The sequence below is a fragment of the Triticum aestivum genome, chromosome 4A, assembly GCF_018294505.1.
Source record: "Triticum aestivum cultivar Chinese Spring chromosome 4A, IWGSC CS RefSeq v2.1, whole genome shotgun sequence".
Taxonomy (NCBI): Eukaryota; Viridiplantae; Streptophyta; class Magnoliopsida; order Poales; family Poaceae; genus Triticum; species Triticum aestivum.
This window is the reverse complement of record NC_057803.1, coordinates 530,353,153-530,378,353: the sequence shown is the minus strand read 5'-3', so window position 1 is coordinate 530,378,353 and position 25,201 is coordinate 530,353,153. Positions and strand designations below refer to the sequence as shown.

At 42.4% G+C, this 25,201-nt stretch overlaps 2 protein-coding genes and 1 pseudogene across 2 annotated transcripts; 1 reads left to right on the top strand and 2 right to left on the bottom strand.

The window, feature by feature from the left end:
* Positions 1 to 555: 555 nt before the first annotated feature.
* LOC123086729 (cysteine-rich receptor-like protein kinase 8) lies at positions 556 to 3,211 on the bottom strand (annotated as a pseudogene).
* Positions 3,212 to 14,723: 11,512 nt separating this feature from the next.
* LOC123086727 (cysteine-rich receptor-like protein kinase 40) lies at positions 14,724 to 24,935 on the bottom strand. The gene is made up of 7 exons (XM_044508502.1): positions 24,686 to 24,935; positions 16,820 to 16,965; positions 16,480 to 16,741; positions 16,139 to 16,361; positions 15,899 to 16,049; positions 15,639 to 15,815; positions 14,724 to 14,908 (listed from the first exon to the last, which is right to left on the bottom strand). Exons 2-7 carry the CDS (start codon positions 16,955 to 16,957, stop codon positions 14,882 to 14,884), a joined length of 978 nt encoding a protein of 325 aa, XP_044364437.1. The 5' UTR covers positions 16,958 to 16,965; positions 24,686 to 24,935; the 3' UTR covers positions 14,724 to 14,881.
* On the top strand, positions 18,479 to 24,552 carry LOC123086728 (uncharacterized). The gene is made up of 2 exons (XM_044508504.1): positions 18,479 to 20,366; positions 24,176 to 24,552. Exons 1-2 carry the CDS (start codon positions 19,622 to 19,624, stop codon positions 24,334 to 24,336), a joined length of 906 nt encoding a protein of 301 aa, XP_044364439.1. The 5' UTR covers positions 18,479 to 19,621; the 3' UTR covers positions 24,337 to 24,552.
* Positions 24,936 to 25,201: the final 266 nt, after the last annotated feature.

The following is a 25,201-nucleotide window of genomic DNA, read 5'->3' as shown; positions in this document are numbered from 1 at the left end:
TGATACTAAGAGGGATATCATGTTTGATCAGTTGAAGGGATTTCCAGAATTGGGAACCCTCCCGTCGATAATAGTCGAGGAGAGGACGGACCTACGGGTATTTAGCTTTCATAATCGGCAAGCATAGGCCCTCCTCATCCTTGAGAATCCGCCACACCCATCTCAGCATAAGGGCCACATATCTAGCGTGGCGACAGAATACCTAGACTGCCTAGGTCCTTACAAAAACAGATATCAGTCCACTTAACCATATGGCATTTCTGGTGCCCATTGACCGCCTATCAGATGTCACATCCTATGTTTTGTATCACATCACTTCAGCTAATAAAGATTAAAATTGGACCCAACAAAACTTTTGTGGTGAATTGCCTCTTATTGGATATACTTTGTTCAATTGATCAATAAAACTACATATTGGAAAATGATTGATCGATAAGGCTCCGACGCATATACCCATGCTATCATCTACTGAAGAAAAATAAAACTCTTTCTTCAAACTGACATTGAAAGAGATAATGAATATCATTGCATCAAGAAATTTCAAACCGCACTAAATAGAAAAACAACATTGCCTTTGGAGTATAAAACCATGGACTACAAGAGATAATGCAACATAAGTTTTTTTTACGGTGACGTGACAACACAGCTTATTGCTTCGGAAATAAATTCATTATAGTAATAACAGAGCAAGTTCTTTTCTTTCCATGGTGCCCTTGTTTTGTGAGAAGGTCCTACTTTCATGCTTGCATGGGAGCGTTGGAGACCTGAAATTTTGTAGTGCATATGTTACGAACACCAGCTTAAATGCAGCATAAGCTAGATGTAAAATATATAGACAAGGTAAAAACATAATAACAATGAAAAATCTACTCTATAAATAAACTATGGATAGTCAACAAAAATAAATGAAACCAAGTAGGTAAATACGATTATATTCCCTCCTTTTAGAAAAATAGGTTGCTAATATCTTAATCCAAGCATTTTGGGGTGCAAGTGAGAGAAGAATCTATTATTTTGAAAGCATGATGCAACTTAACTGGCCATGCCGGGCAGATAGTTTGAGTGCAATCAGGTAACTTCACGAGAAAAAGTTTGCAGCATACAAAGAATAGAATGCGGTTGTTTTGTGTTGTGGTGAATGTACTCTACAAAAACTAGCTGATGTGAAAAACTAACCGCAAAAAATGAATAAAATCCACTGGCTAGTTAGACAAATGTATTATCACCATCCACCTCGACCCCATCCATAGTCTAATTTGAACAATCAATAAAGAATTCTGAACGGTACACCATATCTACATACATTTCAAAATATATATACACATGGACTTTTGTGGAACTTTGCCACTTGAAACATTAGTGTATAGGAAGCAAGCTAACAATTTCAGCGGTAGGTTTTCCAGAGCGGCCAGACTACTGAAAGAGATTAGAAGTTCCCCTTGTGCACTTGCATGGAACTAAGTGATTTCAATACAGAGCCCCTGATCCAGCCCACAGTTAATCTTATACCTGGTTTGCCATTCAGTTTGCACAGCGTCCGTCGAGCCTCTGAACAATATTTTCAATGGAAGGTCTCTTCTTCCGATCAATCTGCACACACTCTAGACCAATTTTAATGCATACTTTTATTTCCTGGAGGTCATTTGCTTTTAACGTTGAGTATCTGGATGCTATGCGCCCGTCTGTCCAATTTTGACGTACCTGTGTAAAAGAATTTCAAACTGTTATCCTTGATAATATAAAAGTAAACTCCAACATAAGCTTCCAGATTTTAACATGTAATATTTTTCTTACATTTTCAATAAAATCTCTTGCTGACGGTTCGTTCTGTTTGGGTTGATTCTTCTCACCAGTGGTAGTCTCGATGATTAGTAGGCCTAAACTATATATGTCCGACTGGGCGGAGATTTCACCTCTGTACAAATATTCTGGAGCTATGTATCCGCTGCATATAATTAGCAGTAATAATTCAATATAAGCACTAGTAGAAGATGAAAATGCAATTTACTACAAAATATTATCACAGTTGTAACCGGCTTACTATGATCCCACAACATTCTGTGTTCGCCCGCGTTTGTTCTTGGCCAAAGAGCCTGGAAAGTCAAAAGTCCGCGATTTTTGGGTTCATGTTGTCATCCAACAATATATTTTCGGGCTTGAGGTCCATATGGATAATGGGAATCCTATGAAGGAAAAGTAAACCATTGCAGATCCCCTTGATTATTTTGAAGCGTGTGTCCCAAGCCATGCTATTGGATCTGTCTGAAGAAGTTAAAGATCAAGTTGTTTCAGTGTCTGAGATTTAACAGTTGAAGGAACATAGAACAGGTTCATGCAATCCGCTATAACATTGCAAACATTTGATGAAACTAAAATAGAAATGTATCGGAAAGCGTCACACACCAAAATGATTCTTCAGAAGGCTTCCCTTGGGTAAATACTCATAGCAGAGTAGGCTTTCAAAAACATCTGCAACAATATACCTCCCATTGTTCAGTACCACTCTCTTCTGTCCTTCATGGCAAAACCCAACCAGCTTTACTATGTTGTCATGTTTGAGAGCCATGATATTCTGAACCTCATTGGTAATTGCTTTGTCACGTGGGAGGGGAGCATTTTCGGCAAGCCTCTTCAAGAACTACTGGCATTTTCTGCAACTTTGCAAATGGTAGAGAATGGTACGGGATGAACATACCGTATAAACTGTTCCAAATGCACCTGTACCAAGAACACGGTCCTCTGAGAACTGATTTGTGATAGTCCTCAAGAAGTCTAACGGTAGTTCCTTGGGTAATGTGCTTAGAACACTCTGCCCGTTCCCTTCGGTGTTCATTTCTGACGATATATATAGTACTGTATATAAGAAGTTATGGATATGGATTTATCTAAGCAAGGGGGAACAAAACCTTCCTTTGAACTAAGCTATAAACATAGTTTTGCTACGAGCATCTGAAGATAACAAGCATGTTAGTGAAAAGCACTGACCTGGAGAAGGTGGAACACTTGAGCTATGCTAGAAGCTGGGAACAGAAGCACGAAATGGGGATGAGGATTCTGAGATGAATGGTTTCGTTGCTAGCCGGAGTCGCATATAAATGAACCCAACGAGATCTGGGTTGAGTTGATTTGAGTCTTCCTCAAGTCTTACTTTCAAAGAAGACGGGGGATCTGTAGCGCGTGAGGACCGCTAGCCGCTGGCCGCCAGATCCGGCGACGCGCTGGACCGAGCCGGCTGGACGCGGTGCGCGCTGGATTATACTGCTCAAAAGAAAATAGTACGTACAAATTTTAGGTACTACTACTTTTTTTTAACACAGTACAGACGCAAGCGCTCTTACATATGTCTATATACTCACCCCTATGAAGGCACACACGCATATCTTATCCTTATGATCACCTTCAAGAGATTAAGACGACATATCTCTTACAAAGTCACCGTGAGCGTCTCGTCGTCGACGGGAACATCTCCGCCACTAAAAGCGCATTGCCGAGGATGCGAGCAACAAGACTTGAACCCTAGTAGAATGTGGATACCACTGACCCTCTAACCATCCAACAACATGTTGGTTTGCTTAGGTAGCACTACTTGACTATTTCTTTTTCATGATAATACATGTCTCATTTAGTATATCATAAAGACCATACTACAAGTCACGTATACACCGATATGACAAAACTGAAAAGAGAGCAAAACGCTAGTCTTTGCACAAAGAAACATCAGCCAAGAAAGAAAATTACAATCAGGACCGAAAAATTCCTTGAGCTTGACACCAACGTCCGTCACCTGCCTCCGGCACCACCAAAGAGAAAAATGACGAATCACCTCATCACCCAAGCTCAACGCGACTGCATCGCTGATATGCAGCTTTGCAGACCTTCAAGGTACCTCACCAAAGGCGAAGCTATCGCCGTTGAACGAATCAGACCGGGGAAACACAACGGACACGCCATTGAACTCCAGATCTAACACCCCGCACGACTAAGACCTCAGAGGAGGAAGCCATACCTACCAGCCACGAACCACGAACTACGAACCCATCACATGATCCGCTATTTTCAATATGCCACTGATGCAGACCACAATTTGCATCTGCTCCTGGACTACCTCCCAAGCTCTCGTCGGCGTTGGAGCAAACCTCCTCGCAACGACGGAGTCTGAGGACACAAATCCACCACGAGGATGTTGTCGCCACACCATCCTTACTTGAACATACTGATTTCCAAATCCATCTATAACCATGGGACAATCGCCTCGTCAGGGAAGGATTTGAAGCTTCTTTATTCAGCGCCGCCATCGCCATCACCGAAGTCAAGATGATGAAGGACCCAAAAACCTAAGCTACTAGGGCCTAAACATAAAGCCAAACGATCTGCACGCGCGGCATCCAGCGACCCCCTTACCATCGATGACCGAGAGGTCATTGGCGGAGGGTTGCTAGGCTTTCTAGTCGCTCGTGTCTCCAAAGGGAAAAACCATATTTGGTGTACGTCTGCCTCGATAGTACTTGACTAGCTTATGTAAAAAAACGGGGTCTTCGGTACCTAGTAGGTCAGTAGAGTACTAAATAGGAGTAGTATATTTCCACACTCTAGGCTTGGCCATCGACAAGTCCACGTAAATTGAGAGTACTCCTAAGGGTTTAGGGTTTAGGGTTTAGTTAATTTTTTCATTAGAGCATCTCTAGCCGATTGCCTGAAAGACTATAGACGTGAATGCCGCGATATGGTTTTGCACGGAGGCGGCGGCGGCTGGCACAACGGCATTTTGAAAGAAACAAAGCTGGAGGTGACGTTGAGCGAATCCCAATGGAGTGGCAGCGAATCGACCACCCCACAGCTGGAACCGATAGATCGCGGATGGGGGCAATGAATCCATTGACGACGATAATGGGGGAGGCTGAATTTGGACGGTAATGGGCGGCGGCTGTTGCGGGTGATGCGGGGATGCAACTCGAGGTAGGTTGAAATAGGGATGGATCTTAGCGGCATCGTGGCAGTTGGGGAGTGGGAACAGTCAGAATCGATGGTGGTGCTGGAGGGTGATGACGCGGCTGGAGGCTAGAAAAAATTCATGGGCAGTTGCAAGTTGGGGCATGCATTTTGGTTTTTTGTGGTAATCATAGTGGCGCTGCAAATATGCATGAACTAAGCTGATCGGCGATGCTCTGGTTATCATCAGGCGAGTAGCCCATAACCATCACTTCACCCTTGTCAAAGTTGATGGCGAGACCCGACATTTGTTGGAAACATAGGAGGAGGAATTTGAGGGGGCTGATGTCCTCCGCTGAGCCGGTTAACATGATAATGGTATCGTCGGCATACTGCGGGAGGGAAACCCCTCCTCCATCTACCAGATGGGGCACCACACCGTGGATATGGCCCGCGGTCCTAGCTCTATCAAGGAGGTGGCCAAGGCCTCGGCAAGCATGTTAAACAAGAATGGGGAGAAGGGGTCACCCTGTCTGACCCCACATAGGGTGGGGAAGAAGGGCCCGATTTCCCCGTTGATGTTAACCACAGTGCGACCGCAAGATACCATATGCATCACGCGCATAACCCATCTATCGTCTAAGCCCTGACGGAGGAGGACCTCCCGCAAGAAGGGCCAGTGAACAGTGCCGTAGGCCTTATGGAAGTTAATCTTCAGAAATACCACTTTCAGTTGCCTCGGCGTACCTCATGAAGGACTTCATGGAACACCAACACCCCATCGAGAATGTACCTTCCTCTAATGAAGGCCGACTGATTCGGATGGGTGATGTGTTCTACAAACTGGGTCATCCTATTGGCGTACCCCCTTCCCCCAAAATGCGGAAGATCACATTGATCATCGTGATTGGGCGGAATTGGCGAATGTCTGAGGCCCCCGGCAGTTTGGGCATGAGAGTGATGATCCCGTTGTTAAGCCGGGCAGGTCAATGGAGCCCACGTAGAACTCCTCAAAGATCGCCATCACCTTGGGTTTGACGATGTCCCGGAAAGTTTGGAAGAACTTCAGCGGGAGGCCATCAGGCCCCGTGGCGGATGTTGGATTCATGCCCTTGATGACCATCTAGACCTCCTCCTCGGAAAATGGAGCCATAAGGGCCTCATTGTAGGCCGTCGACACATGCCAGTGATCAGCCCAAATGTCCAGGGCCAAGGTCGCCCCTCCCCTAGGGGAGGCGGAGAAGAGCACTTTGTCGATGCCATCAACGTGGGTGCGAATGCCAACCGGCCGCTGGAGGAGGCGGTCGCCATCCCAAAGGAGAGGGATGGTGTTCCAGCGTCTCCGGCCGTTAGCTATGGCCTGGAGGTAAGCTGTATTGGCATCACCTTTGAGGACCCACTTTTGGGTCCCCTGTTGGCGCCAATAATCCTCCTCGTCTGTGTAGATTTGGAGAGGTCATGACTTTATTTAGTAATGATTCCATTATCTCGGAAGAGGTTCCAATTGATTATGAGAATAAAGTTGCTATCTATGATGATTATTGTGATGACTTGTATGCTATTAAGAATAATGATAACCATCAAACTTGTCATCATGATTTTAGTTTTCAATTGGATTATGCCTCATATGGTAATTATTTTGTTGAGTTTGCTCCCACTATTATTCATGAGAAGAAATTCGCTTATGTGGAGAGTAATACAATTTATATGCTTGGGGGTCATGAAAAGAATGATTTATGTGATAATTATATTGTTGAATTCATCCATGATGCTACTAAAAATTATTATGAGTGAGGAATAAGTGCTTGTAGGAATTGCAATAATACCAAGTTTCCTCTCTATGTGCTCAAAATCTTGAAGTTATGCTTGTTTTGCTTTCCTATGCTAGCTGATTATTGTTCTCATAAATTTTTTGCTCACAAAATACCTATGCATAGGAAGTGGGTTAGACTTAAATGTGCTAGTCATATTCTTCGTGATGCTCTCTTTATGTTTCAATTCTTATCTTTTATGTGAGCGTCATTGAAATCATCATGCCTAGCTAGGGGCGTTAAACAATAGTGCTTGTTGGGAGGTAACCCAACTTTATTTTTATTCCTTGTTTTTTGCTCCTGTTTAGTAATAAATAATTTATCTATCCTTTGTTTTGGTTGTGTTTTTTGTGTTTAATTAGTGTTTTTGCCAAGTAGAACCATTGGGAAGACGTGGGGAAAGTCTTTTTGTTCTTGCTGTAAAAAACAGAAACTTTAGCGCTCACGAGAATTGCTGCCGTTTTTATTTGGATAGTGCTATTTAGTTAATTATTTTTGCAGATGATTAATAGATAAATTCCTCACGTGCATCAATGTTTTTTAGAATTTTGGGGGTTCCATAAGTATTCGAAACCTACAGATTACTACAGACTGTTCTTTTTTTGACAGATTCTGTTTTTCGTGTGTTGTTTGCTTATTTTGATGAATCTATGGCTAGTAATAGAGTTTATGAACCATAGAAAAGTTGGAATATAGTAGGTTTAACACTATATATTCATCAAAATAAAGAATTTATCTATTAAAAATAAGCAAACAACACACGAAAAACAGAATCTGTCAAAAACAGAACAGTCTGTAGTAATATGTAGGTTTCGAATACTTATGGAACCCCCAAAATTCTAAAAAACATTGATGGACGTGAGGAATTTATATATTAATCATCTGCAAAAATAATTAACTAAATAGCACTATCTAAATAAAAATGGCAGCAATTCTCGTGAGCGCTAAAGTTTCTGTTTTTTACAGCAAGAACAAAAAGACTTTCCCCACGTCTTCCCAACGGTTCTACTTGGCACAAATACTAATTAAACACAAAAACACAAGCAAAACAGAGAATAGATAAATTATTTATTACTAAACAGGAGCAAAAAGCAAGGAATAAAAATAAAGTTGGGTTACCTCCCAACAAGCGCTATCGTTTAACGCCCCTAGCTAGGCATGATGATTTCAATGACGCTCACATAAAAGATAAGAACTGAAACATGAAGAGAGCATCACGAAGAATATGACTAGCACATTTAAGTCTAACCCACATCCTATGAATAGGTATTTTATGAGCAAAAAATTTATGAGAACAATAATCAGCTAGCATAGGAAAGCAAAACAAGCATAACTTCAAGATTTTGAGCACATAGAGAGGAAACTTGGTATTATTGCAATTCCTACAAGCACTTATTCCTCACTCATAATAATTTTTAGTAGCATCATGAATGAATTCAACAATATAACTATCACATAAAGCATTCTTTTCATGATCCCCAAGCATATAAATTGTATTACCCTCCACATAAACGAATTTCTTCTCATGAATAATAGTGGGAGCAAACTCAACAAAATAATTACCATATGAGGCATAATCCAATTGAAAACTAAAATCATGATGACAAGTTTGATGGTTATCATTATTCTTAATAGCATACAAGTCATCACAATAATCATCATAGATAGCAACTTTATTCTCATAATCAATTGGAACCTCTTCCGAGATAGTGGAATCATTACTAAATAAAATCATGACCTCTCCAAATCCACTTTTATAACTATCACAAGAAGATTCAACATCTTCCAAAATAGTGGGATCTTCACTTCCTAAAGTTGACACTCTTCCAAACCCACTTTCATCAATATAATCATCATAAATAGGAGGCATGCTATCATCATAATAAATTTGCTCATCAAAACTTGGGAGACAAAAAATACCATCTTCATCAAAGATAGCTTCGCCAAGGTTGTTGCTTTGCATATCATTAGCATCATGGATATTCAAAGAATTCATACTAACAACATTGCAATCATGCTCATCATTCAAAGATTTAGTGCCGAACATTTTAATGCATTCTTCTTCTAACACTTTGGCACAATTTTCCTTTCCATCATACTCACGAAAGATATTAAATCGATCAGAAAAAATAACTTTGAGGTGGTTTCGTACCCTACAATAATCTCTTCGTTTGTTCTCCGCTATTAGTGACTTTGGAGTGACTCTTTGTTGCATGTTAAGGGATTTTTATATGATCCAATTGTGTTATTATTGTTGAGAGAATTTGCACTGATGAAAGTATGAACCCTAGGCCTTGTTTCAATGCATTGCAATACCATTTTCACTCACTTTTATCATTTGCTACCTTGCTGTTTTTATATTTTCAGATTACAAAAACCTATATCTACCATCCATATTGCACTTGTATCACCATCTCTTCACCGAACTAGTGCACCTATACAATTTACCATTGTACTGGGTGTGTTGGGGACACAAGAGACTCTTTGTTATTTGGTTGTAGGGTTGTTTGAGAGAGACCATCTTCATCCTATGCCTCCCATGGATTGATAAACCTTAGGTCATCCACTTGAGAGAAATTTGCTACTGTCCTACAAACCTCTGCACTTGGAGGGCCAACAACGTCTACAAGAAGAAGGTTGTGTAGTAGATATCATGCAACAACAACTTCCTCGACCTCTTTGCGGAAATCCAGGCCACCCCTTAGCATGACCGCCATATTAGGTGGTTGTGTATTGGGGTCCTTGCTTGGACTCTTTGGACCGTGCGTAATAAACTTATGATCCATCGTGTTCCTCTACGACATGTTACTGACGTTATTTTCAAAATGTGTGGTTACTTGCAGCTTTGGTGGCCACTTAGCCGGCCCAGGATCAAGACGTCATCAACATCATCATTGCAGATCTTCGCTCGATGGCTGCCCGCTTGGCGTTGTCGCTTCCTCCATCACCACCTGAGCCGTATTAGCGGCCTCGAGGCCTGTGCCGCCGCTTTTCTTTTCATCTTCTTATAAGGCTTGTTGAGCTGTGCCCTCAGCAGAACCATGTGTACTCTATTTGTCTGGTACTTTTGTGTGTGTGTGTGCGGTGTGAACGTTTGTCGAACCTTGTGATCTGGTAGGTTTCTTTATATATAAAGCGGCACGAAAGCCTTTTTCAGTAATATGCAACAACATGAGCCAAAATTTTGGGTTATCCCCCCTCCCCCAGAAAATCATCAACATTTAAAGATATATCATCTGCTAGAGCATTGTTTTGGGCCCAAAATGCCCTAAACGACCGTTTCGCGAACATATGATTTTTTTCATCATCTGTTGGAGATGTTCTCATAGAACCACATTGTTTTGGCCGAAGGAATTCAGAGCCGCATTGTTTTTGCCAAAGGGAAGAAAGAGTGCAGAGCTAGAACACCGCCAGCTTGTCGCCCAACAAAAGCATGTTGGTGGACACATTTTAAAATTTTATGGATCTCATCTAACTAAATCTTGTATCTCGGCCCAACTTAAGTTTTGAAATCTCTTTTTGCAAAAAAATACAAAAATCTCAGAGGCTCATTCAAATACATGACTTGTGTGTAAGTTTAGTCTCATACTGCTAGTTGAGTTGAAGAAACACCAACATGTAAGGTGGATTGTTCCAGTACTCCTTGTGCATGAGAAAATAGAGCAATAAAGTGCATGCTCAATCGCTCACTTCATGCCATGCAACACACACGCATCACATTTTGTGAATCAAGTTTAAGTTCAAACTAATGTTATGTGCCTTGTTGGAAGAACTAAAATTTGACATGGTAGTGCACTGCCTAACTCTTAAGTGTACGTGTCAATAATCGAGCACATCATGGACACAATTTTTACATCCACAATTTTCTTTCACCACTCATGAGTTGCATTTCTCCACTCTCCCACGCGTCCACTCTATGTAGAGGCAATACCGTGGAGAGAGGCTACAGAGAAGACATAGCATTAGAACAAACACACACACTGGGCTAGTTTCTTGTCCTAAGTTGCTTCTCCGGTGAAACCATCTCGGAAACTCCATGCACATTCATCCAAGAGAGAAGGCCTCCAAAATCGCGTACCTAGAAAACCTGAACCGGGTGAGAGGCCATAAGGTTTTTGGGGACCGTCTCGGCACCACTGCTTGCTTCTAATCGACTATGTCCTCGTTGTCCATCTGCCTGATTCTACTACCTCCTCTACGGCGGACGACCACCTTGTCTTCACCACCATGCATGGCCGACGATGTTGTTGTACCCGAGTTTTGGCGAACTTGTATGATCTGAACCTCTCTTTGTTGACATGTGCCTTGCTACCTCTTGAGCATGCGTTGGTTTTTCCTTAAAGAGGAAAGGGTGATGCAGTACAGTAGTGTAAGTATTTCCCTTAGTTTTTGAGAATCAAGGTATCAATCCAGTAGGAGGTAACACACAAGTCACTTAGTACCTGCACAAACAGACAAGAACCTCGCAACCAACACGATAAAGGGGTTGTCAATCCCTTCACGGTCACTTACGAATATGAGATCTGATAGAGATAATAAGATAAATATTTTTGGTATTTTTATGATATAGATTGGAAAATAAAGATTGCAAAATAAATGGTAATAGAAATAGCAAATTGATATGAAAATAATATGATGGAAGATAGACCCGGGGGCCATTGGTTTCACTAGTGGCTTCTCTCAAGATAGCAAATTCTACGGTGGGTGAACAAATTACTGTCGAGCAATCGATAGAAAAGCGAATACTTATGAGAATATCTAGGCATGATCATGTATATAGGCATCACATCCGCGACAAGTAGACCGAAACGATTCTGCATCTACTACTATTACTCCAGACAACGACCGCTATCCAGCATGCATCTAGAGTATTAAGTTCATAAGAACAGAGTAACGCATTAGGCAAGATGACATGATGTAGAGGGATAAACCCAAGCAATATGATATAAACCCCATCTTTTTATCCTCGATGGCAACAATATAATGCGTGCCTTGCTCCCCTGCTGTCACTGGGAAAGGACACCGCAAGATTGAACCCAAAGCTAAGCACTTCTCCCATTGCAAGAACGATCAATCTAGTAGGCCAAACCAAACTGATAATTCGAAGAGACTCGCAAAGATATTTAAATCATGCATAAAAGATTTTAGAGAAGAATCAAATATTGTTCATAGATAATCTTGATTATAAACCCACAATTCATCGGATCTCGACATACACACCGCAAAAAGAATTACATCGAATAGATCACCAAGAGAATCGAGGAGAACTTTGTATTGAGATCCAAAGAGAGAGAAGAAGCTATCTAGCTAATAACTATGGAGCAGAAGGTCTGTGATAAACTACTCACACATCATCAGAGAGGCTATGGTGTTGATGTAGAAGCCCTCCGTGATCAATTCCCCCTCCGGCAGAGCGCCGGAAAAGGCCCCAAGATGGGATCTCACGGGTACAGAAGGTTGCGGCGGTGGAAATAGGGTTTCGTGGTGCTCCTGGATGTTTTCGGGGTATATGGGTATATATAGGAGGAAGAAGTACGTCGGTGGAGCTACGAGGGGCCCACGAGGGTGAGGGCGCGCCTACCCCCTGGGCGCGCCTCCCTGCCTCGTGGCCTCCTCGCTTATTTCTTGACGTCCACTCCAAGTCTCCTGGATCATGTTTGTTCCAAAAATAACTCTCCCAAAAGTTTCATTCCGTTTGGATTCCGTTTGATATTCCTTTTCTACGAAACAATGAAATAGGAAAAAAACAATTTGCACTGGGCCTTTGGTTAGTAGGTTAGTCCCAAAAATAATATAAAAAGGTAAATTAAAGCCCATTAAACATCCAAAACAGATAATATAATAGCATGGAACAATCAAAAATTATAGATACGTTGGAGACGTATCATGCCTTTGGCCCATATGAGTATATGTTGGATGTTCCTAGTTTGTCATATGTGATTTGTTATGTAAGTAATCTTGTGTTGGTGCTAATATGGATTAAGCTTAACCAAAAACTGGTTAATTTCCTAACATTGACCGGCTTTGTTGTTGCTTTGAAACTGAGCCCATTTTTGGAATAGTTTGAATTGCTTACCACATATGTCATGTGGTGAAACTGAGCCCGTTTACAGGTGCTTGTTTCAAAAGAAGGCAGACCGAAACCTTCTTGTGGCTCGTTGCAATGAACATGTACTAGGTTTTGGCTAGCACTCTAAGAGGGCCGCTTACTCTTGAATAGGACAAAGCATTTTTTGGGGCCATTGTAATCTTTGCGTGTGTGTTGTCACCAATGTGGTGGGTGACAACTTAGTTGATGCATATTTGCATACGTGGGGTGTCAAAAAGTTGTTGTTTGCATTTGAACCCAAGTTTGGCTCCACTGATGTCGGTGGTGAACAGTATGGCATAGAGAATGGTTGAGAACTGTTCCATGGTCGAACAAATTCATGAGCTGCAGTGGGTGGCAAAGGAATCCGAGCTCATTAAGTGTGTGTTACCAACAATTTTGTTGATGTGAGCATTGTTGCTAAGCTTCCTCCTTGAAGGATCTTTTCCACTTCTCTATTGAGAGCCTCATTGGATCTTTGGATGTTGAAGAGAAGGTAAGGGCAAATGATACACGACCTAAGGAGTAGAGGGACATGTTGTTACCAATGTGGTGCACATACATTCCCACAAGTTCAAGAGAAAGAGCAAAGTCTCCAACTACCAACTTCAAAAGGAAGAATGACCGAAAAAGGAGCAACACAGAGAAGGGTCCTTGCTGGGTTTGCGGTGAAACAAATCATGGGGCTCCTCAATGTCCATGCTGCCATGGCCAGAAAAAGGATATTGGACAGAGTTGAAAATATGTCAACATGACCATTGGTGATTGAAAGTGAACTAAAGTCGTCTATCAATCTCTAGGTGATTTTCTACGCACATGTTTGACCCCCTATTTCAAAAAGGAAAAAGACATCAGTTTTTGAATACTTGAAGGTCTTTCCGTTTAATTTGAGTCATAGAACATCTACACTATTAGGAGGGGTCAAGACAGTTCGAGGAAGTTGGGGATCAAGCAAAACACATATACATTGCCTGCCCACAGTGAAAAAAATTCATTTTGGAGGTAAACTCTTGGTCAAAGCTTTCAGACACAAATCCCTTTCCTACTTTGTTTAAAGGTTAAACCACTCAGTGAGCGCAGTTGTTTCCCTCTAAGGCGGAACACTTTTCTTGTTATGGGTAGTCCAAAGGGTCCAGGTCACTGCCGCGGACACTAGCCAGAAGAGATGCCTCCTCTTACTTGCACAGTTGGTTTGAGCTTCCAATAACTCACCCAAGTACAGAGCCTGCCACTTAGTACCCAGACCATCATGGAAACGCTCCAAAGGAAGTGAACAACGGGACGAGAGAAGAAAATGTTAGCCTCGAAATCGGGGACACCACAAAAGGGGCACAGACTATCGTCGGGTCCATGCTGTTTGGCCACCTCCATATCTGTCGCGCAGAAGCTAGCATACGAAAATCTTGATCTTCATCAGAAGTGATGCTTTCCACAAGAGAATGCTCCACATAAGGTTTGGCAGACCACATAAGGCCCAATGTGCCGAACCAGTAGAGAAAAACGCCAATGGGGCAGGTGCCAAGACACAACATCCAAAGATCCTGACAATGCCGTTGTGAGGGCCGAGGTTTCCTCAGGGCCAAATGTTCGTCGGAACAGGATGTTCCAAACCCAATTGTAGGCGCCAGAGGCTACCAAAAGCATTGGGTCCAAGCAAATCACAAACAAGCTAGGGAATTTGGCCCGTAAAGGAGCCCTACCAAGCCATGAGGCTAGCCAGAATATGCCCTTCTTCTTTGCCTATGGAGACGTTGATACCGAGGTGGATCTCATGTTTGATCGATCAGAGGGATCTCATGTTTGATCAACTGGAGAAATTTCAATTCTTATTTCAAACCGCACTGAACAGAAAAAACAACATTGCATTTGTTTGGAGTATAAAACAATGGACTATAGGAGATAATGGAATATCATTTATCATAATAAATTTAACAAGTTCCACGGTGACGTGACAACACAAATGATTCTTTCAGAAATAAATTCATTATAGTAATGACGAAGAAAGTTCTTTTCTTCCATGTTGCCCTTCTTTCATCAATAGAAGACCCTAGTTTCACGTTCGCATGGAAGTGGTGGAGACCTGAATTTTTGTAGAGGATATGTTACCAACAATAGCTTAAATGCAACATAAGCTATATGTAATTATGTAAACATGGTAAAAAACATAGTAACAGTGAAAAATCTACACTATAAGTAAAATATGGATAGCCGACAAAAACCAAAGGAACGAAGCATGCACATGTGATTATGTTCCCTCCTAGAAAAATATGGGTTACTAATATCTTAATCGAAGCATTTTGGGCTGCAAATCACGAGAATCTATTCTTTGAAAGCCTAATGCAACCTAACTGGCCATGACAGGCAGATAATGTGAATGCATCAGGTAACATCACGAGAAAAAGTTCGCAGAACCTTAATGCTCAGATTGTGCGGTTGTTTTTTGTTGTGGTGAATGTATTTTACTATCCGTTGTGAAAAACTAGCCGCAAAAATTGAATAAAATTGGCTGGCTGGCTAGACAAACGGATTGTCACGATCCATCTCGATCCCATCCATAGTCCAATTTGAACAATTAATATATATTTTGGAGGGTACATAATAACTACCTAGATTTCAAAATGTACACATGGACTTTTGTGGAATTCCGCCATTTGAAACTTTAGTATATAGGCATCAAGCGAACAATTTCAGTGGTAGGTTTCTCAAAAGTAGCCAAACTACTGAAAGAAATCAGAAGACAGAAGTTCCTCCTATTCACTTGCAAGAAACTATACAGAGCCTTTGATCCAGTCCACAGTTAATTTTCATACCAGGTTTGCACAGCATCTACCGAGCCTCTCAACAATGCTTTCGATGGAAGGTCTCTTCTTCCAATCAACGTCCACACACTCTAGACCAATTTCAATGCATACTGTTACTTCCTGGAGGGCATTTGGATTTAACTGGTATATGGATGCTATGTGCCCTTCTGTCCAATTTTGACGTACCTATGTTAAGAATTCGAACTGTTATCCTAGGTGACTATAAAAATAAACTCTCACATAAATCAACATCTAGTATTCTTTCTTACTCTTTCAATAAATTCCCTTGCTGATGGTTCGTTCTGTTTGGGGGTATTCTTCTCGCCAGTGGTAGTCTCGGTGATTAATAAGCCTAAACTGTAAATGTCTGACTGAGTGGAGATTTCACCTCTGTATAGGTATTCTGGAGCTATGTATCCGCTGCATACAGTTGGCAGTAATAATAAGCATTACTAGAAGGTGAAAATGCAATTAACCACAGAATATCATGACAGCTCCAGTTAGCTTACTATGATCCCACAACATTCTGTGTATTCGCACGTGTTTGTTCTTTGCCAAATAGCCTGGAAAGTCCGAAATCCGATATTTTCGGCGTCATGTTATCATCCAACAATATATTTTGAGGCTTCAAATCCATATGGATAAGAGGAATGCTATGAAGAAAATGTAAACCATCGCATATCCCCTTAATTATCTTGAAGCAGACGTCCCATGCCATATCGATGGGTTTATCTGAAGTTAGGGAGCAAGTTATTTCAGTACCTAAGATTTAATAGCTCAAGGAAGAGAACAGAAGAACATAAATATTTGATGAAACTAAGATAAAAACTATATCAGAAGCGTCACATACCAAAGAGGTTCCTCTGAAGGCTTCCCTTAGGTAAATATTCGTAACAAAGTAGACCTTCGTAAACATCTGCGACAATATATCGCCCATTGTTCAGTACTACTTTCTTCTGTCCTTCATGGCAAAACCCAACCAACTTGACTATATTTTCATGTCGGTAAGCCATGATGTTTTGAACTTCGTTATTAAATATTCTATCGCGTGCAATCGGCGCATTTTCCGCAAGCTTCTTCACAGCAATCGTTTGCCCATCAGGCATAGTTCCCTGTTCAGCCACACAGACACTTATTCAGAAATATGCACCACTTTTCGAAATGGCAGAAAATGTAAGGCATGAACATACCGTATAAACTGTTCCAAATGCACCTTTACCGATAACCCGGTTGTCTGAGAACTGATCTGTGATGGTCTTCAAGAAGTCTAGAGGTAGGTCCTTGGGTAACGTGCTTAGAACAGTCTGCTTGTCATCTTCAGTATTCATTTCTGATGCTGATGATATGAGAAGTAATGGATGTGAATTGCTATAGGCTACGGATATATCAAAACAAGGGGAACAAAATCTTCCTTTTTAAGAAATGAGAAACATGAGTAAAGCCATAACATATACTCCCTCTGTAAAGAAATATAAAAGTGTTTAGATCACTAAAGTAGTGATTCAAACACTCTTATATTTCTTTATTTACAGGGGGAGTGCTAGTGTTTAACAAACCTATAAACAGGGGGAGTGCTAGTGTTTAACAAACCTATATTTCATGTCGGTAAGCCATGATGTTTTGAACAAACATTTCTTATATTTCTTTTTAACAAACTTTATTTACATTAATGGAAGCTTCCTCACCTACCACACGCCCGCTCGTCTCACCTACCATGAGTAATGGCGCCGCAGCCGCCATTAATGGCCGCGCGGGCTTATCTAGTCCTTCCCCCCCCCCCTCACCACATCGTCTTCCTCCCTTGGCGGCTTCTCATCGTCAGCTCCCACGGGCCAGTTGAGTGAGAGAGATGGTGGGGGGCCGCGGAGGGGTGCAAGGGCGCGGCGGGTGCGCCCCAACCACCAGGTGGCGGCGCCGATGGCTCCTCCGCCACCGGTGCCGGTGTCGCAACTGCCGGTGACCGAGCGGGGATCGCCAGAGGCACATGCGGAGATGGTTCGCGTGGTGGAGGAGCGATTTCCGAACCGCGACAACTGGCTAACGATCTTCATCGAGGTCATCCAGCACACGACGTTCGAGGAACGCACGCGGTTCGCCGGCGACGATGGAGGGATGGACTACGAGCTCATCTTCTGGGCCATCCAGGAGGCGGAGTCAGCGAATCCAAGGCAGGCGGCAAAGTGGGCGAGATTCAGGACAAGGAATCCGTCGCGACTCAACATCCGGCCACCGTCGGTGGTGCAGATCGCCAGCATCCCCCCGGAGTACCTGCCGCCGGGGACCGTCCTGCCACGGGTCCCCTGAATCGTGGGATGCCCGGCGTGCACGCCCCGCGGGGCCTCTCCAACCTGCGGGCGCGGCATGGGAGGAGCGAGGCGCGCTTCCTCAACCTTCCACCATGGCCGGGCGACCACGGGGAGATACCACATCTCCCTGATAAGGTGAGGAAATCCAGACCCAATTTGCATGTTTGTTCGAGATCTGATAATGATTTGGAGTTGAATTGAGTGTTAAGGAAGATAGGGTTGTCCCTTGTGAGAATTGGTGTGAATCTACTTCTATTTTCCCTGAATCAGTGAGAGATTCTTATGAATCTGTGATTCCGGCGAGCCAGTCCGCCGCCGACGAGCTCGCTTTTGCGGGAGGGGCGGGACTGGTTTCGAATTCGTTGGTCCCACAACCAGGACCGATCCCTCAACCACCACCGTTGATTTCGGGTTGTGTGGTTGGGAAGAAAACGTGCCGTAAGAATACGCTTTCTACCTCTATTAGCGGGGACGGGGAGGAAGTGACGGAGTTCTATGGCCATCTATGGGTGGTTCCCTCCCCCAGCCGCCGCCAGCGCCTACAAAAAGAGAAGCGGTCACCGCCGAACCCTAGCTTTGCGATTCCCAAATTGTTTTGGGTGAGAAAAGATCTATTTAGGGATAGAAATTTCTCTGCTCAAGATTGTTTCCCTATTCGGGCAGTGGGTAGATTTGATCCGACTCCTACCATCTTTAAAATTTCCACCGAGAAGCTAGATTTTCCTAGATCGTTTGTTGAGGTGGTCAAGGGAGGGATGGAGCGAGGGCAGGGAGGGCAGCGGCAACACCGTCCACTGCCAGGGAAGAAGTCGGCGCCTTAGGATGGGAAAGCCACGGGCCCGCCGGCCGGAGGTGCGGCTATGGTGGCAAGTGCTGTCAAGCAGGGGCAGCAACCCCCCAAGCAGGCGTCGCGGGGGATCCAACAGCAGCAAATAGCCGATGCGACAGTCCCAGCTCCAATTCCTCCTCCTCCTGTTGTTATAGTTCAAGCACTGGATCCCAGGTACAAAGACATGATCTGCTTTAACTGTAGCTGGCCAGGGCATTATGTGGGGAACTGCATTGAGCCGAAGAAATGCTTTATTTGCATGGGAGGCCATAACGTCAATAACTGTGCTGCCTGGGCGAAACCACACCCTACAGCGACGTACTTTGGTAGTGTAGCAGCTGGTCTAGGTTTTTACCACATTGATGTTCCTACTGCATCAGAACTGAACTGGCTCAACTACAAGAACTGTGCAGTTCTCAAAATTGTGAAGGGTGAAGTTTCTGCCTCAGAGTTACTGATTCAGCTCAATGGGAATTTTTTGTAAAAATAAGGAATGGCCTTGGCATATTAGGGACTTGGGAGAGAAGAAATTCTTGCTGAGATTTCCACCTTGGAAGAATGTGGAAGACCTGATTGAGTTTCCTGCATTTGAGCTCCCAATTGATGGTGTTTCTGTCAAGATTTGTGAATGGGTTGGGATGTTGGATGAATTTGGAGGACTTACTGAGGCCTGGGTTCAAATTGAAGGGATTCCTCCAAAGTGGTGTGCCTAGAAGGTGTTTGCACAGATTACAACTTGCTTAGGGATCCTGGTTGATGTAGACTGGAATGGTATATTCAAGAGTTTTTATGAGAATATCAGAGTGAAAGTGGCTTGTAGAGACCCCAGGAAAATCCCTTTTGAGAGGTTAGTGGAAATGAAAAGGAAGCTATACATTCTGTTCTTCACTGTTGAGGGTTTTGAACAACTGGGGGAGGATTCTGATGGAGATGATCTAGACCCAGATGTTGACAGTATGGAGAAAGAGGAAGAAGATAACAATGAAGACATGCCTAGCAAGGATAAAACTCAGAAAGAAGACATGGGGGAACCTATTGATGAGCTGGACAAGGCTAATTTTCCTTCCAAGAATAATCTGGCTACAAGCTCTAGTCAGCCAAAATCACAGAGAACTGCTTCTGCAGTGGATTTTCACCCTCCCAACATGCTGGACACAATTCATGAGGACTTTGTGGAAGAAATTAGATGCAAAACTCCTGAGAAGAGGGAAGAGGCAGAAAGTGAAAAATCCACACCTACAAAAACCTTTTCTTCTGGAAGACCTGATTCCTTGTCAGCTCATATGGAATATTTCTCTACACAACTAAGCAAGTTTGAAATGGCTGAGACTGATGAAGAAGAGGAAGAATTAGTGGATGAAATGCAATGTTTACCTGATGATTTGGCTTTGGCGATGGGATCTGTCAAGAGATCCTTACTGGAAATTCTGGAGAGCGTGGAATCGGTGCAGAAGAAAAAACCAAGTGTCAAAAACTCTCCTGTTTGGGGGGCAGTTCTCACAAACAAACCAAATACCAGGAATCATGGGGACGTTAGGATCATGGACAAAGCAGCTGCGTACGTGAAGAAGAAGAATCTGGAAATTCCTACTACCTTCAAAGGTAAATCGTTTGTTGTCCTTAACCCTGATGTTCTGATTTCTAACACTAGTAAAATTGATTTATGCATTGGGAATAACATTGAAGAACAAATAGATATTGTCATGGATATGATAGATGAGGAGAAAAACCGTTGCCTTAAGTTTGCGGATGATAATCCAGAGATTGTTCTCGTTGAGAATCTTGACTTAGAAATAGGGGGTGATGAGATTGAATCTAATAACAACGACCTTCACATTAATGGCTCAGATGGCACTGCTGGACCATTAATGGAAAGCCCTGTCTTGAACACAAAAAAAAGCCTTGTGGCTTGTCGCACCCGTTTAAGGTTAAATGATAGGGGCCTTTTGGAACATTCGGGGAATGGGCCAAACTGGGAAAAATTAGTGCCTAAGTGACTTTATTAATAATAATCGTCTGGATTTTGTGTGTTTCTTTGAAACTAAGAAAGAAAATATTGATATTTGTGTGCTTAGATACATTTCTGGAAAGGAGGATTTCGTTTGGCATTTTTTACCGGCTGTGAACACTGCTGGGGGGATCCTTGTGGGTCTCAAGAGTTACTTATTTGAGGTGATAGGTTTTATTAATAAAGAGTTTTGTATTGTGGCTACGGTTAAGAATAAATGTGATGGTTTTATTTGGCACTTAGTGACTGTTTATGGCACTTCTTACAATGATAAGAAGCTTGAGTTCATTGCTGAACTACATGATACTATGGATACCCTCACTTACCCAGTCTTGGTGGGAGGGGATTTCAACTTGGTCAGATCGGCTGACGACAAAAATAATGGGATTATTAATAACCAGTTTTCCTACTTGTTTAATGATTGGATCAATAAATGGTCCCTTGTGGAGATCAAGAGCGACAATAGGAAATTTACTTGGAGTAATAATCAGAATAATCCTATTTTTGCTACTATAGATAGGGTTTTTGCTTCGGGTTCTTGGGATACCAAATTTCCTCTGTCTGTTGTGACAGCTTTCCCACGTGTTGGGAGTGATCATGCCCCTATGGTTATTGACACGGGTGTGCAGAGGGTTACCTCCCCCAAGATATTCCAGTTCGAAAAGTGGTGGCTTGACCAACCTGATTTCAAAGATCTAGTGTGCAAGATTTGGAACACCCCCGTCCCTGGCAGGACGGCCATAGATATCTGGTTGAATAAAAGTAGACTATTTAGGAAGAAAGTTAAACGCTGGAGCATTAATATAGAGGCAGGTATTAAGAAGAGGAAGAGAGAGCTTCTGCTCGAATTTGATATCCTTGATGTCTTTTCGGAAAGGAATCAAGTCAATGAAGTGGATAGACATAGGATGGAAGAGATTAGAAATGAGCTTAATAGTATTTGGAGTAAAGAAGAAACTGCTTTCTGGCAGCGGTCCAGAGATCGTAAGATTGTAGATGGTGACAAGAACAGTGCTTATTTTCAAACGCTAGCTAATTATAGGCATAGAAAGAATCACATTTCTGAACTTAATGGGGACAATGGCCCTGTCTATAGTACCAACGAGATGCTGGAAGTTGCTACTATCTTTTATAAGAATTTATTTGGAGCTGAAAATAAACCTCATGTGCATCTTGGACCTTCCTTTTGGGAGGAGGATGATCTGGTTACCGAAGAAGAGAATGAACGTCTCCAAAGTAACTTCTTTGAGGAGGAGATTAAGGAGGCCATATTTGGGTCATATGCACATGGTGCACCTGGACCAGATGGGCTGTCATTTCTTTTTTATCAAACCTTCTCGGATGTTATCAAAACTGATTTTATGGCATTAGTGAGAGATTTTGAAGAAGGCAAGCTAGATTTGCAGAGGTTGAATTTTGCTTTGATAGTCCTTATTCCTAAAGAGCCTGGCGCCAAGGATTTGAAGAAATTTAGGCCAATAAGTTTGAGCAACTGTGTGATTAAAATCTTTTCTAAAGCCATGACCAATAGGGTTTCCCCTATTGGTCGTAGATTAATCTCTTCTAACCAAACATCGTTTATTAAGGGGAGATATATTTTAGAAAGTGTTGTCATGGCTCGTGAAGTGATTCATGAGGTAAAGAAATCTGGTGCTCAGGGTCTAGTGCTTAAACTAGATTATGAAAAAGCCTATGATCGGGTTAGCTGGGATTTCTTATTTGAAATGCTTCAGTCTAGGGGTTTTTTCCCCAAGTGGATTGCTTGGATTAAAAATACATTAATTAATAGTACATTTGCTGTGAGAATTAATGATACTAATGGGAACTATTTTGTTGGTGGGAAAGGACTTAAACAAGGGGACCCCCACTCCCCCTTGTTGTTTAACTTAGTAGCTGATGTGTTTACAAAAATGCTTAAAAAAGCAGCTTCCCAAAACCTGATTTTTGGGCTTCTGCCCAATATAATCCCAGGAGGTGTGGTGAGTCTACAATACGCAGACGACACTATTCTTTCCCTGGAGAATTCAGCTCATAAAGCCAGGAATTTTAAGTGGTTTTTATCATGTTTTGAATCTCTTTCAGGAATGAAAATTAATTTTCATAAAAGTGACCTGATGACCATCAATATTGATGAGGAAGTGGCCAATGATTTTGCCCAGATTTTCTGTTGCAAAAAAGGATGTTTTCCAATTAAGTATTTAGGCGTGCCTTTGCACTATGACAAGTTGAAAATGGAGGATCTCCAGCCCATTATAGATAGAATTATTAAGGGCATTTCTGGATGGCTTGGGAGATATCTCACTTATAGAGGCAAAATTGTTTTGCTGTGTGCATGCTTGATTAGCATACCTGCCTATCTCATGTCTGTCATTAAGTTTCCCAAGTGGGCTATTAATGCCATTAATTCACAAATGGCTCACTTCTTTTGGGGAAATATTGGGGATCAACACAGATACCATTTAGCTAATTGGGGGTTTGTCACTAGGTGGAAAGAATATGGTGGATTGGGGATTCCTAATATCAAAGAATTTAATATGGCCTTGCTGGCTTTCTAGGGCAAAAGGTTCTTTGATGAATCTGATGCAGACTGGAAAAAAATCATTCATTACAAGTATAGAGTAAATTCTCCTAACCTTCTTTGGGCAAAAGGAGATGGTGGCTCTACCTTTTGGAAGAGCATCACTTGGGCGTTAGCTGCTGCTAAAAACTTCTATAGATGGAAGTTGGGTAATGGTGAGTTAATTAGTTTCTGGCACGATACCTGGGTCGGGGAATGTTCCCTGAAGGTACAATTATGGGACTTATATAGTATTTGCAACCAAACGGAATGTTCTGTGGCTCAGGTATGGGATGGACAAGAACTTAAGCTATCTTTAGGAGATGTGTAGACCAAAGTGGGCTTGACAGATGGGATTCGTTGTTGAGAATTGTTCAACAATGTATCTTATCAGATGAACCTGATATGCTGAACTGGTCCTTGGAACCTAATGGATTATACTCTGTGAAATCTTTTTATAAAAACATCAACTTTGGAGGGATAGCTTCTGCTATCAAAGATGATCTTTGGAAAATTGTTTGCCTTCACAAGATACATGTATTCTTGTGGTTGTGTGCTTATAATAAAATTCTGACTAGGGATAATCTGTCTAAAAGGAGGGAGGTGGAGGACCCTTCCTGTCTCTTTTGTGCAGAGCTCGAATCTGTACAGCATCTGATGTTTGACTGTGTAGTTGCTAGACATGTGTGGGGATTTGTATCCGATTTCTTTTAGATTGATAGAATTGCTAGCTTTGACGATATCTTTGCTTTTTGGCGAATACATAAAAAGAAACATGTGTTTAACATGGTTATTGCTGCTTCCTTATGGAGCTTATGGAGACTAAGAAACAGTTTCTGTTTTCAGGGGCAAAAATGGAGAAACGTGAACTGCATTCTTGCAAGACTAAGCTCTTATTTGCATCAGTGGAATGTTTCTGCGACGATGCTCAAGCAAGCCTGTTGCAAAGGTGTATCCTCCTGTTGGACAAGCGACGTGGAGAGCTGATGCGGATAGCCTGGAAGTGAGGTGTGGGAGGGGAGCATGAAAGACGCGCGTGGAAGAAATCTTCTTTGTTCCCTTTCCTTCTGACCTGGTTCTGTAATAAGTAGTACTCAGTTTCATTCTCATATTCTGTTGGAGAGAACTTCTGCTCTCGAGATTCTAGGCAGCGTAGTCGCCTAGAAGTAGTTGTTTTATTTCTTTGTTTAGGTGCTGTTGGAACTACTTGTGCTGCTTCGATCTATAAAGTTGGGGCGGGGGGGGGGGGGGGGGGGGGGGCAACCCCTTTCTTTAAAAAAAAAACTATAAACAGGGTTGTGCTACAAGCCTACAATCATCTGAAAAACAAGAAGGTTCTTATTAGAAAGCACTGACCTGGAGAAGATGGAACACTTGAGGTATGCTGCTATAGATGCTGGGAAGGGAACAGCGAAATGGGGATGAGGATTGTGAGTTGAATGGTTCGTTGATAGCCGAAGGTGCATATAAATGAACCCAACGAGATCTGGATTGAGTTGACTTGACTCTCCCTCAAGTCTTTCTTTCAAAAGAAAACGGGGGATCTATTAGCGCGTATGGCGCGTGAGGACCTCCAGCGTGACCTTGCCTCGGCCTCTGGTCTGGGTCTGGGGTCAGATCTGACGACGCGCTGGACGCGGAGCGCGCTAGATTCTTTTATTTCTTTTTGAGCTTCGCAGCGCGTGGCTCAAATGAAAACGCAAAATTTAGGCGATATACAAAAATGAAGTCTTCGTACCTAGGTCACTGCTACCTCTGTACCAAATTAACTGCAAAAACGTCTTATATTTTGTTACAGAGGCACTCCCTCCATTCCAAAATATAATATGCCCGCGTTTTTTAAGGTCCAACTTTGATCATAAATTTAACCAA

What these genes read in the sequence shown, in the direction of transcription:
- LOC123086727 (XM_044508502.1), bottom strand. Translation starts at nt 16,957, where the DNA reads ATGAATACTGAAGATGACAAGCAGACTGTTCTAAGCACGTTACCCAAG. An exon ending in CATTTGGAACAGTTTATACG is followed by an intron (nt 16,742 to 16,819) that starts GTATGTTCATGC and finishes GTGGCTGAACAG; the next exon opens with GGAACTATGCCTGATGGGCA. An exon ending in CCTTCAGAGGAACCTCTTTG is followed by an intron (nt 16,362 to 16,479) that starts GTATGTGACGCT and finishes CCCTAACTTCAG; the next exon opens with ATAAACCCATCGATATGGCA.
- LOC123086728 (XM_044508504.1), top strand. Translation starts at nt 19,622, where the DNA reads ATGAAAAGGAAGCTATACATTCTGTTCTTCACTGTTGAGGGTTTTGAA. An exon ending in AATTCCTACTACCTTCAAAG is followed by an intron (nt 20,367 to 24,175) that starts GTAAATCGTTTG and finishes TTCTGTTTTCAG; the next exon opens with GGGCAAAAATGGAGAAACGT.